General features: G+C 26.3%; 3 protein-coding genes across 3 annotated transcripts; 2 read left to right on the top strand and 1 right to left on the bottom strand.

Annotated features, from left to right (window-relative positions):
- Nucleotides 1–335: 335 nt before the first annotated feature.
- On the bottom strand, nt 336–3,145 carry LOC141532474 (iron-sulfur clusters transporter ABCB7, mitochondrial-like). Its single transcript, XM_074250821.1, is given in 2 exon segments — nt 336–1,361; nt 1,364–3,145. Coding segments are annotated over 2 exon segments (2,190 nt in total). The 5' UTR covers nt 2,874–3,145; the 3' UTR covers nt 336–681.
- A 235-nt stretch (nt 3,146–3,380) lies between these two features.
- LOC141532469 (transmembrane protein 62) lies at nt 3,381–8,174 on the top strand. The gene is made up of 10 exons (XM_074250815.1): nt 3,381–4,003; nt 4,090–4,339; nt 5,680–6,006; nt 6,078–6,210; nt 6,283–6,438; nt 6,522–6,792; nt 7,223–7,433; nt 7,512–7,686; nt 7,753–7,980; nt 8,051–8,174. The coding sequence occupies exons 1-10, from the start codon at nt 3,830–3,832 to the stop codon at nt 8,103–8,105; spliced, it is 1,980 nt and encodes a 659-aa protein (XP_074106916.1). The 5' UTR covers nt 3,381–3,829; the 3' UTR covers nt 8,106–8,174.
- A 2,676-nt stretch (nt 8,175–10,850) lies between these two features.
- On the top strand, nt 10,851–12,422 carry Nd-b14.5b (NADH dehydrogenase (ubiquinone) B14.5 B subunit). The gene is made up of 3 exons (XM_074250853.1): nt 10,851–11,105; nt 11,431–11,574; nt 12,221–12,422. Exons 1-3 carry the CDS (start codon nt 10,937–10,939, stop codon nt 12,268–12,270), a joined length of 363 nt encoding a protein of 120 aa, XP_074106954.1. The 5' UTR covers nt 10,851–10,936; the 3' UTR covers nt 12,271–12,422.
- The last annotated feature ends 99 nt before the right edge of the window (nt 12,423–12,521 follow it).

Below are 12,521 nucleotides of genomic sequence, written 5' to 3'. Positions count from 1 at the left end.
AATCATAAAACCTAAATTAAGAATAAATAGATTTATTTATCTTTATACATATATGCCATATAACATCTGGTAAGTCTCTTTTACATCGCAAATTATATTTATTATAATTAATAATTTAACAACAATAAATAAAAACTATAGTTTATACAATTTTAAGAATACCTTTAATAACAAAACTTTAAAGTTGAGGTAAAATTGACAAGATATTGTTCATTGATAATTTTAAAGACGGTAGTGATATTTCGAATAAATTTATAGTTATAATAATAAAAAAAAAAAAAAAAAAAAAAAAATGTAATTTCTATTTTCAAGAAGTTAAATTTTATTACTGAATTAATAATGCCTATTTAAAGAAAAATTATTTATCTAATAATAAATATTATTGTCAACTATGTCAAAGAACGGTTTTTTGACTGATTCACTTTAAACTACTCCAATTTATAAAATATGTTTTTTAAAAAACAATTGTTTAATTTGTTGTTGAGTGATTTTTTTAATTAATTGAAAATATTTAACTTCTTAAAAGAATTAAAAAATTATTTGATTTTTAACTTTCAATCAGTTTTAATCAATGATGTAGTAACGATAATTGTCAACTATTTTATAACTAATTACAATGAATATACATTCATTATTGTTAAATGCAAAAACGAGAAATGTTTTATAATTGATTACACTGCTTTAACTGTTTATTTCAGTATTACTTTTTTCGGAAGAATCAATGACACCCAAATGCTGAACATTCCAGAGTTGTTTATATACAGATTGGGATTTCTGTAACAATTCTTGGTGTGTTCCTCTATCAGAAACTTTTCCATTTTCTAAAACTAAAATTTCATCTGCATCCATAACTGTCGATAAGCGGTGAGCAATAACAATCGATGTTCGTCCCATAGTTGCATGTCTTAATGCATCCAAAATATGCATTTCCGTAATTGAATCCAAAGCTGATGTAGCCTCGTCAAATATTAATATCGGACTATTTTTTAAAATAGCTCGAGCAATTGCTACTCTTTGTTTTTCACCACCGCTCAATTTCAACCCTCTTTCACCAACTGGAGTATCATATCCTTTAGGCCATTGGAGGATGATGTCATGTAAATTAGCCATTGCTGCTGCTTCATAAACTTCATTTTTACTTTTATTTAAATTTCCATAACTCAAATTGTAATAAATAGTATCATGAAATAATACTGAATCTTGAGGTACAATAGAAATAGCTTGTCTCAATTCCTGCAAATTTACACCGCAAATATTTTGATCGTTTATCAAAATGTTACCTTTTTGTGGTTCAAAAAATCTGTATAATAATCTCACAATCGATGTTTTACCTGATCCAGATCCACCTACGATGGCAACTTTTTTCCACTTGGTATTGTGAAAGAAATATTATCTAATATTGTTTTTCCTGGAACGTATTGAAAGTTGACATTATCAATAACAATGGTTGATGTTTCAGGTGAAACAACGAAGGGTTTTGCATTAGGTACACTTTGAATAGCCGGCGGTCGAGCCATTAATGAAAACATTGTTTGCATGTCAATCAATGCTTGTCTAACTTCTCGATAAACAGAGCCTAAAAATCCCAACGGAACTGACAATTGAAATAGTAATCCATTGACCATTACTAAATCACCAACAGTCATCGTTCCATTAGCTATATTTTTTGCAGCCATTAACATAATCAATGTTAAAGCTCCGCTAAAAATAAAATTTTGTCCAAAATTAAGTAATGCTAAACTGGTGCTTGTTTTTAATGATGCTTCTTCGTATTTTTTAAGTGATGAATCATATCTTTCAACTTCAAATTTTTCATTATTGAAATACTTTACGGTTTCATAATTAATAAGTGAATCAATAGCTTTATTACCAGCTTCATTTTCTGCTTTATTCATGAAAACGCGAAACTTGGTCCTCCATTGCGTAACCCCAAGTGTAAAGGCAGCATAAATACCAACGCATCCCAAAGAAATAGCTGAATACTCAATTCCACAGTTAATTCCTAATATGGTACTGACTAGAGCTAATTCAAATATAGTTGGTACAACGTTAAAAACCATTGCTGATAGAACAAAATTAATTCCACGACTTCCCCGGTCAATTGTCTTGGATAATGCTCCTGTTTGTCTTGTCAAATGAAAAGACATATCAAGATTGTGAAGATGTAAGAAAACATTTTTAGCTATTTTACGAATTGAATTTTGTGCTACTTTTGAAAACACAGCATTTCTCAATTCGTTAAGTCCAGCAGCACTGCAGCGAGCTATTCCGTACCCTAGAAGAAGTGAAGTTACAACAGTAGATATTGTATCTGGAGCCGTGCTTAAATTAAGAAGGGCATCACCTCCAGCAGCTACTGATTCAGCATTGATCTTGTCAATGGCATGTTTAAAGAAAAATGGGACTGAAACACTTACTATCTTTGAACCGGCTAGCAAACCAACAGCCAATTTAACTCTTTTACGTATTTCTGGATCATCTTTTGGCCAAATATAACTAAGCATTCCTTTTATCATATCAGAACTTGTTATCGGTGCACTATCTTTTGATGTTAAAGTCTCTTCACCTAAGTTAGATACTCCGGGATGAAAACAATTGCGTTTTTGTTGACCAGGTTTATTACCAGTAACTCCATCAACAATTAATGGATTTTTTACAGGTGTAATAACAGGCTTTGCTTGAGGAATATTTTTTTTTGTTTGAGCCCGTTCTATACTGTTACCACTATTGAATCTTGTTCCAATAACAGGTTGATATTTTGACAGTAAATTGTTATAATACAATTGTTTATTTGTGAAAAGTTTTGTTCGTCCTATTATGGAGTAATGTTTTGTTAAACAGGGAAAACTGTAACTTATTAATCGGATCACCATTTTTATTGATTTATTTACACAATTTATATTATTTACACTATATCGCGAGCTAGAATGAGTATAAATGTTACATAATAACTAATGATGTTGATACCGACTAAACAGATACTAAATGCAAAAATTTCGTGTAAACTATTTATCTATATATATACACACGTATAATAAACTAATAAAACGATGTTCACATAACCTTACATTTTTTAATGTTTTATTTTTAAAAATCTACTAGTCGTAAAAATCAATCAATAGTGTTCCTATTTTCATATTAATTATAAGTGTTAAAAAAAATAAAAATTCAAATTAATATTAACTATTTTCACCGTTATCGTCAAAATTTATTTTTTTCTTCTTATTTTTCATATTTACATTGCTTTTTTAAATATATTTATGTCAAGAGATAAATTCTGTTTTATCGACAGTTAAAGTACACTTTATTATTTTTATATGAAATATTTATGTATACAATTTATCTTTTTATGTTAATATTGGCATAGACATAAATATGACAGCATCATTTAGGAGCTGGCGTATTTTTTAAATTAATTGGCTGATAAAATTTTTTTTTCTCAAAATTAAAAAAAATTTTTAAATACGACGTAATAATCCTGTGACGCCACACAATTTTATCAAATTTTAATCTAAGGTGGACTAGGTGTATTTATATTTATAAAATCAGCTGATGCATTGCAATAACCACTTGTGAGTCGTTTCATTTTTGTGTAAATGAATACTGAGCTAAGAAAAAAATTTGTTATTATTTTCACTCTATTTGGATAATTATTTTACGTTGAAAATAAATGAATTCGAAATGACAATTATTGTGTTTTATGAAAAAAATTCCGACTGCAAGAAAACGAAAAGAAAAAAATATAGAAATTTATGAGTTTTTTTTAATTCTTTACGAATTATTAATTAAAATATAAATGTTAATTTATTGTTATAAACATAGATAAAAAATGAAAGTATCAATGTCTACTATAGCTTTTCTCATTTTTATCTTGATGCTCTCCATTTTTGTTGCCAAAGTAACTAATTTAATTGCTACAGACGTCGAAACGAATTTAGAGACAATCAAACCGAAATATTACGACATTGATGATTCTCCAGATCATCTTATGTGGTTTTTGCAGGTAAATACAATTTTTTTTCAATATTTGTTCCCTAGTGTTTAATAATAAAAAAAAAAAATTAATAATGGCAATTTTTTATTTTATAGATCTCAGATATACACATTAGTGTTTTTAAAGATTACTCAAGAATAACGGAATTTAAAGAATTTTGTGATATTACAGTTAGGACAATAAAACCTGCTGTTGTATTAGCATCGGGTGATTTAACTGATGCTAAAACTAAGGATGCAATGGGATCTAAACAAATTTTAGATGAATGGGAGCACTATAAAAGAGTACTTAAGGAGACTGATGTTACAAAGAGAACTACTTGGCTCGATGTTAGAGGAAACCATGGTAAAAATTATAATTTATATTTTATATATATATATATATATATATATATATATATATATATATATATATATATATATATATATATATTTATTCATCAACATACGCCTATCGACAATATACATCAATAGAGTATTAAAATTAAATAATTAAAATTAATTCATTTAATTATTTTATTTCATTAATGAAAAAAGAGAAAACGGGAAAAAAAAGTCTTTGTAATTTACACATAAATGAGCAATTGTTTTTTTGATATTTGACATATATGCATTGAATGTACCACCGTAGAATTCCACTTCACCATTTAGCTTATTCACAAGATTTACGATTCTGTAATGTGGTCCATACACCACAGCTTTTTGTTGACTTAGTTGTTTTCAGCAGCCTTTTACGCCTCAACATTAGGTTGCACTGATGGAAGAATTTAGTAACAAAATTTTTAGTCATTTATTTGAGAGAAAAAAATATTTTTTACTCATCAATATTATTTGTTACAGTTTAATAAATCATTTTTTTATTCTAAATAAATTATATTGATATAAGCAAAGCCTTATTATATCAAAATAAATATTTGTTTCCAGCAAATAATATTTAGTACTAATTACTAAATATTTCTTTAGTAAGTATTGTCGATAGATGGCTATACTTTAATTTCAATGAGATACATAATCTATTCACTGACTCAGATTATTTTATTCAGCTCAATTTTGGGAGATTTATCAAACCTTTGAAAATACACATATTTCCAACTGGCTTATACCTCATTTCTCAGTGGCGTTTAGTTTAAATTTTTCAATTTGTCTATTATTGATCACAGTAAAAAATTTTGCGTCAATGCGTTAAAAAATTTTTTACTGTGTATTTTAAAAACTTGTTTAATTTTAAATTTGACAAATTTCTCAAATAAAAAATTATAATTTAAAGAGATTCTTTTTTTTACAATACCTTATATTGTTACTGAAAATTATTTATTTTAATTATTTTGATTTATTTTGAGTAAAAATGTTAGGTTGTACGTTAAAAGTAGTTAAAAAATTAATTTCTTTAATACCAATCAACGATTTATTGAGTAGCAATAAATAATTTGTTAAATACTATTAAATATTCATTTGGTGGAAATAAATGAACTTTAATAAATGATTTAGTAACTATTACTAAATATTTGGTAATTAAAGATGTGTAATTAAATCATTTAATAACTATTACTAAATCTTATTGCATAGAACTAAATTCATTTATCAGTGTGGTAGCCGCAAATTCAAAGCTGCCGCAGATAATAAATAAAAAATAGATTCAATTTTATTGTAAAATATATATTTATCAGAATATAATTTGTTTTTCAGACAATTTCAATGTTATAGCACTTAATTCTTCAGAAAACTATTACACAAATTACTCAGTTCAAGGAAGAAATCATTCACGTTCTTATATACACCAAATATCAGCAAATAAAGAAAAATTTTCTTTTATTGCGATTGACGCTTGTCTTGAGCCCGGACCAAGACGTCCATTTAATTTTATTGGACTTCTGGATAATAAGGAAGTTGATCATGTTAGGAAGCTCGCTCAAGAGTCTCGTCGTTTGAATAGTCATTATATTATTTGGTTTGGACATTATCCTACATCTTCTATTTTGACCGAAGATACACGAAGTATTCGAAACATTATGGGTAAGGTATTATTGTTTTTTTACTTTAATTAAATTTAAAGTTTTTTAGTTTTATTAATCATTTTTATTTAGGTGACTATGGAGAAGGGTTAGTCTATCTTTGTGGACACTATCATACTTTGGGTGGTACACTACCCGAAATGTACACTCTTCAACATGCTGGGTTTTTAGAGTTAGAGTTAGGTGATTGGAAAGATAATCGCCTGTACGTATTGAAACTAAAAAAATATTTAACATCCGTTATTGCTTCTGTAAATTACTTATAAATTTACGATAGGTACCGCGTTGCTGCAGTAGACCATGGACAATTTTCTTTTATTGACGTCAAGCATGGAGATTGGCCTGTGATATTAATTACTAATCCTAAACATGCTCTTTATACAATGCCAAGTAAAGAGAATTTGGAGTCTATTATTAAATCGACGCATATAAGGTAAAGAATAATTATTTAACTTATCAATATAAGTATATTTTGTGGATATTATATTGAAAAGTTGATATTTTATTCAATTTTAGAGTTTTGGCATTTTCTACGGCACCTATTGAAAAAGTTGAAATAAAAATTAATGATGAACCTTGGATCAATTGCAACCACATTGAAGGACCACTTTATACTGTCAAATGGAATCCAGCGTTGTATAACAGTGGAATACAAATCATATGTGCGAGGGTTGAAGATAAAGATGGTAAACAGAAAGAGATAACACAACCGTTCGTATTAGACGGAACTCGTTTATCGTTTAAATTACTGTCGAGATTTATTCTTATGTCTAATGCCACTACCATAGTAAGTATAATCATTTAGTTAATTACAATTACTTGCATCATGTATGTGTAATGGGGTGTGCCAAAATGTAACTTCACGATGGACCTCTTAAAATTGGAATTTTGAGCTCCGCTTTTAACAGGAGTTGTGTTTGATCATTTCCTGACATATTTTGAGCGTAAGGTATTTATTCGATTCTTATAGAGTTTTTACAGGAGTTAGTTACATTTTTACTTCCGGCCAAATTTTGAAATATTCAATAAAGCTCCTGTTAAAAATTCTCTGAAAATCAAATAAATCCCTTATGCCCAAAATATGTCAGTAAATGCCCAAACACAACTCCTATTAAAAGCAAAACTCAAAATTCCAATTTTAAGAGGTCCATCACGGAAGTTACATTTTTGCACATCCTAACGTGTAATAGTTATTCAATTTGATTTTTTATTTTCAGTTTGGAGTTGCATTTGCCATAATGCACTTGCTGAATATTATCCCGTTATGTACGCTTCGTTTTTGTCACAAGCTTTATGAATTGAGAAAAATCAATAGACCTCGAATTAAAATAAATATAATTAGATGGTTAATCAAAAAGTTTTGGATTCTTTCAACAGTGGATCGATTATTCTATCCCTTAATTTTTTATACACTATACCTAGCAATAGGTAAGGTTTCAAAAGAGTATATATTTAATTTGTTAATTGATTTAAATAACTAAATAAATAATTTACTTTTTTTTTAAGGACCATGGGCTATCGGAGAAATAATAGATGATCATGTTGGTGTAATATTTGCGTGGGGAATGTTTATAAAAAATGCATACCTACCAGGGTCGTTTACCTACGCTTATGGGTTTTTCCAATTGTTATCATTCCATATGCCTTTAACAATACTTTTGGCTCATAGAATTGATAAACGGTAATTAACTCTGAAATAAAAGCATAAAATTTATAACATCATGAATTGTTTTATTTTTTATGATAGATTTGATGAGTTTGATAGACCAATACGAAAATCTTCAAGTATATTTAGTATATTTTGGGCAAACTTACCATTTCTGCTATTAATCATGATGCAAACCAGTATGACATACTTCTTTTGGCTGGCTTATGGAACTTTGGCTACTATTCTGTGTCCTCTTAGAACGTGGAGTATAATTTTAGCACTCGTAGTGTGGTACCAAGTTTATACACTACCAAATCATTGCTTGAAGTAAGTATCTAAATTTTTAACAGTTTACTTATTAAATATTTACATTCCACTTTTTTTTTTATTATTTTAGATCCGCTAAATACATATGGTCGACTTCCAAAGAATCAACAATTAATAATAAATAAAACTATCGAATTTTTTAGAATAAAAGACTTACGTTATGTCAACGAATAAACTTCCGATGATAACTTAAATGTTACTTAAATACTTTGTTATTAGCAATTCAATTTAGCGTAGAATTAACTCTCTTCCGTGCCATATATGATTATCCAAAGAGATCTAACGCCATAATATGATCTATAATTGATATGGTTAATATGTTATTAAATATTAAATGCAATTTAATTGTTTACAGAAGTGAAATTGCTTACTCTATTGCTTAATGATATTCATACTGAACGGCTGCACGATTTCACAACACAATAACTGACAATTTTGAGATTTTTTATAATTTTTTTTTTTTTTAAGTTTGCGCGCCAAATTGATAGAAAATTTGATTTATGATAAGAAAATACTTGAATGTAAATATTTTCAAGAAAAAATACTTGAAATTAAAATCTAAAAGTTTTAAGAAATGCAGCAATACTAAAAAAAATCAGGTATAAAAATTTTGCAGTTACTGTGTTTTAAAATTGGGCAGCCGTGAAGTTAATAACTATAAAATTCATGAATATTAAAATTTACATAATTCTACAATGGGATATTCGAATATTATTGAAGATCTCTTTTGATAATTAGAAAATAACCAAATCTCTTTATATAATTATTTGTTATCTATTTTTCGTATGAAAGTCAGAGAAAGAATTATGATAGTAAATCATTTAATATTTTCATAAGATGTTAGATTAAAATCGTGTGGATTATACTTCAGGAATTTTTTGTACACAAAATCACATAATTAATGCACTACCAGTCGTTGAAATGTTACATTCAACAATTTCATATAAAAGTATAAAATACTATTTAAAGAAATAGAATAAACAATAAGTCTAAATAACGATTAAAAATCGTTTAGGTTTTCCTTAACTTGTTCTTAACTTGATAGAATATTTTGACTAAAAGCACATTTGATAATTAATTTACCAACCATATTTTGATAGAAAAAAATAGGATTTTTTTTCCTTTTTTTTTCTTTTCTTAAAGTGTAGATGATAAATATATAAATACGTAAATTTACAATATTTTTCTAAAGATATATACTTCTCCAAGATACTTGTTCTTAGTACTGACTTTTCTTAAATAATCAATGAAATAAATTAATTTTTAATAATCTATTGTGATAAATGTTTATAGGTGAAGTTATTATTATACTATTGAATTTAATTTACCGTCTAAATACATCGCGTACTTAAAGGTAAAAGGGCTTTATAAAAAAATTTTTTTTTGCCATTCGTTTTAAAATTGTCTGGAACGTAAAAATCTGTGAAAAAAAAAAAAGTTGGTATCCTAAAGCTGAAAGGGCGTATCTCAAAATATACGCCCTTTCAGCTTTAAGAAAAGTACTACTTAAAGGTAAAAGGACGCATAAAAAAAATTGTAGTTTTGATACCAAATGTTAAATAATAGTTTCACAAGATCAGTTATGCTAAAATAATAGCCTCATTTACAAAGTGTAATATAAACAAATAGAAAATAAATCAATCAAAAACAAATTACGTAAAAATTAAGTAATAGAAAAAATTACGACAGATAACATTCAAATATTTTGAAATTTCCCTCTTTTTAAAAACAGTAATATTTTAAAATTATAACATTTGAATATTTTAAAATTTCCTATTGTTCTTCAAACATTATATTTTCATGATAATTGTTCATATTTTTAAATTTTATAACTATTTGTTAAAATAAAAAGCGAGAAAATAATCACGCTTACTTTATTGTTTTTTGGATATATTTTCTTTTGTAACTTTAAAAAATTGTACAGTTGAGGTTTTACGCCGCTACTACCACAGAAAGTTTTTTTTTTTTTTTTTTTTCAATTTTAAGTGCAGAATGTGTCTACTACTTGAATGGCAATAAAAAAAAATACGCGCCCTTTTACCTTTGCAAAGGTAAAAGGGCGCATAAATTGTTATAAGCCATTTTACCTTTAGGCACGTGACATAACAGAAATAAATGTATTCAACGAAAGTAATGGGAACAGTGATAATTAACTGCTGTTTGCATATTATGTTATTGTCGTATATTTTTTGACAAATATCATTTTGTTATTTTGAAATATTTGTTTTTTAAAAAATTGTATTTTTTTTGTAACAGCGTGTGCCTAATTAGTTTTACCAGCAAGTGTAAAAATATTCTATAGATCTTTTATTTATTTATTTATTTTAATTAATATAAATTTTATAGAAGTTATTTTAAATACACTAGTTAAAAATATTGTTTTTAAAGTGTGCCAATAAAAAAATATGTAAAAAAAATTTTTTTTTCTCTGTGTTTTAAATTTGTCTGATGTAACTATAAATTAAACTTTTACAGATCTTTAGAAATCACATGAAATCTTAATAATTTTTAAATAACTATAATGAAATTAAAGTTAGCTTTCACTTGAAAATTTTTAATTTTTTTAACAAATAAATTTGCTCCAAAAATTATCTTTAAAAAATTGCATTTGTAGTTTTTTAAAATGTTTAAATGTCAATTTTTTTATAAATTTTTTTTTGCCATAATTTATTTGTTACAAAAATTCTTAAAATTATCAACTAGTGGCTAAGTTAATTTTCATATAACTATAAATATACATTTACCAGGGAGTTTTTAATTACAATCCTCTTGTAAAAAATAAAAGATTAAAATATTATTTTCAAAAAAACCCGCCGTAGCTCCAGCTGTAGTTCGATATCCAATCAAATAGTTTATCAATATGGCGGATTCATTGAGAAAAAAAATAATATAAAGCCTTGACTAATGTTCTAGTCTACTTTTTGTTAAATAATTCGGAGTAAAAAAAATTATAATAATGAGTGATAAAAATACTGACGTTTCATGGGCTTTGGAGCTCCTCGCACCTGATCCTACTGTTGAACCACATCTCTTTGCTAAATATTTCCATGAAATCCAATGTTCATTATTTGGAGCAGGAGTTCCTGCTTTAGGTAATGCACTTCTAAGGCGACCAATTTATGCAGGTATTTATTATTTTTTTACTGTTTTATAGTTTTAATTTTTATAAATATTTATGCCTGATGTTAATTACTGCAAAAAAAAATTAAATGAATAAAAACTAAAAGTTAACTACTGACACAGACAGTTAAATAATAATGTTAACCTCTTCAAATTATGCAATATAATGGATAAAAGTTGTCTTTTATTGTTAATAAGTATTTTTAATTTACAGCTGTAAATAAAAATGTTTTTATTCAAATGCGTAATAAGTTTTAAATTAATAATAATCTTGCATTTTTAATTCACTAATTTTAAACATTATTAATGGATACAATTTTATTTTTTTAGGTATACAAAACCTTCTGATAGGTGCAGTAATCGGAGGAGCTGTTGGACATCTTTTGAGACTTCGGGAAAATGGTATTCTTGCAACTCGAGATGCGATCTATCGTGACTACATTATTAATCATCCGGAAGATTTCCCACCCCCAGGTAACAAATATCTCTGAATTATAATGATTATTGAATAGAGAGGTAATTTGAGAATTTTCATAATTTCGTTGCAGTCACATCAAATGTCAAAACGATAAATTATGAAAAAATATCTATGAAGAAATGTTAATATATGTAACTTCATATTTTAAAATAATTTTTCTGGATTGTATTATTTAGGATGAAAATTAACGTAGCACATATTTAATAATTAAAAAAATTTTTTAACATATAAATAATAGCAAAAAAAAAAATAAGAAAAAAAATTGACACCTAAAAATTAAAAAAAAATGAAAAATGGATTTTTCAAAATTTTTAAAAATAATTTTTTGGAACAAATCTTTTTGTTAAATAAAACTAAAAAATCTTCAAGTGACAGCTAACTTGAATGTCATCTATTTAGGACTAGTTTTTCAAATTATATTTTTTCATTAAAACAAGGTGTATTTTTTTTTGCTTTTCCTATATTAACATAGAAAAAAACTCAGTCTTAACAAAAAAAAAAAAAAAAAAAAAAATAGTTTGGAAAACTGGTCTTTAATTATAAGATTATAAAATAGTCGAATGCCTCTTTTTTCAATATCATTTATTAAATAAATTTGAATCGTTTATTCTAAATATTAAAATTATTATTTAACAATTTCAGAACGTAAAAAATTTGGAGAAGTATTTTATCCGTGGTTACCAATGCGTTAGGACATCAGTTTTTAGTTTATATATTTAATACAATAATAATAATCTTAAATTGAATAAAATCAATTATACCTTATCTAAATACGTGGATAAATGTATACACGTTCTGTAAAATATACTGTTGATTTAAAGATATTGTAAACTTATAAACAGAACTTTATTTATTATCATTCATTCAACAAGAAAAGCAACATTCGTTGAAAAATTCATACTTAACATACTGTTTACATGATTTGAGGAAAATATGTGCATAA

This window comes from Cotesia typhae, unplaced genomic scaffold (assembly GCF_013202065.1).
Source record: "Cotesia typhae breed Kobodo isofemale line unplaced genomic scaffold, CoteBio_Ctyphae contig_65, whole genome shotgun sequence".
Lineage (NCBI taxonomy): Eukaryota > Metazoa > Arthropoda > Insecta > Hymenoptera > Braconidae > Cotesia > Cotesia typhae.
Note: the sequence above shows the minus strand (reverse complement) of the source record. Positions and strands in the feature narration are given on the sequence as shown.

Excerpts from the sequence above, each read along its gene's own strand:
- LOC141532469 (XM_074250815.1), top strand. The coding sequence starts at position 3,830 with ATGAAAGTATCAATGTCTACTATAGCTTTTCTCATTTTTATCTTGATG. Across the intron at positions 6,007-6,077 it reads AAGTATTCGAAACATTATGG|GTGACTATGGAGAAGGGTTA; the intron begins GTAAGGTATTAT and ends ATTTTTATTTAG. Across the intron at positions 7,981-8,050 it reads CTACCAAATCATTGCTTGAA|ATCCGCTAAATACATATGGT; the intron begins GTAAGTATCTAA and ends TTATTATTTTAG.
- Nd-b14.5b (XM_074250853.1), top strand. The coding sequence starts at position 10,937 with ATGAGTGATAAAAATACTGACGTTTCATGGGCTTTGGAGCTCCTCGCA. Across the intron at positions 11,106-11,430 it reads AAGGCGACCAATTTATGCAG|GTATACAAAACCTTCTGATA; the intron begins GTATTTATTATT and ends TTATTTTTTTAG. Across the intron at positions 11,575-12,220 it reads GGAAGATTTCCCACCCCCAG|AACGTAAAAAATTTGGAGAA; the intron begins GTAACAAATATC and ends TAACAATTTCAG.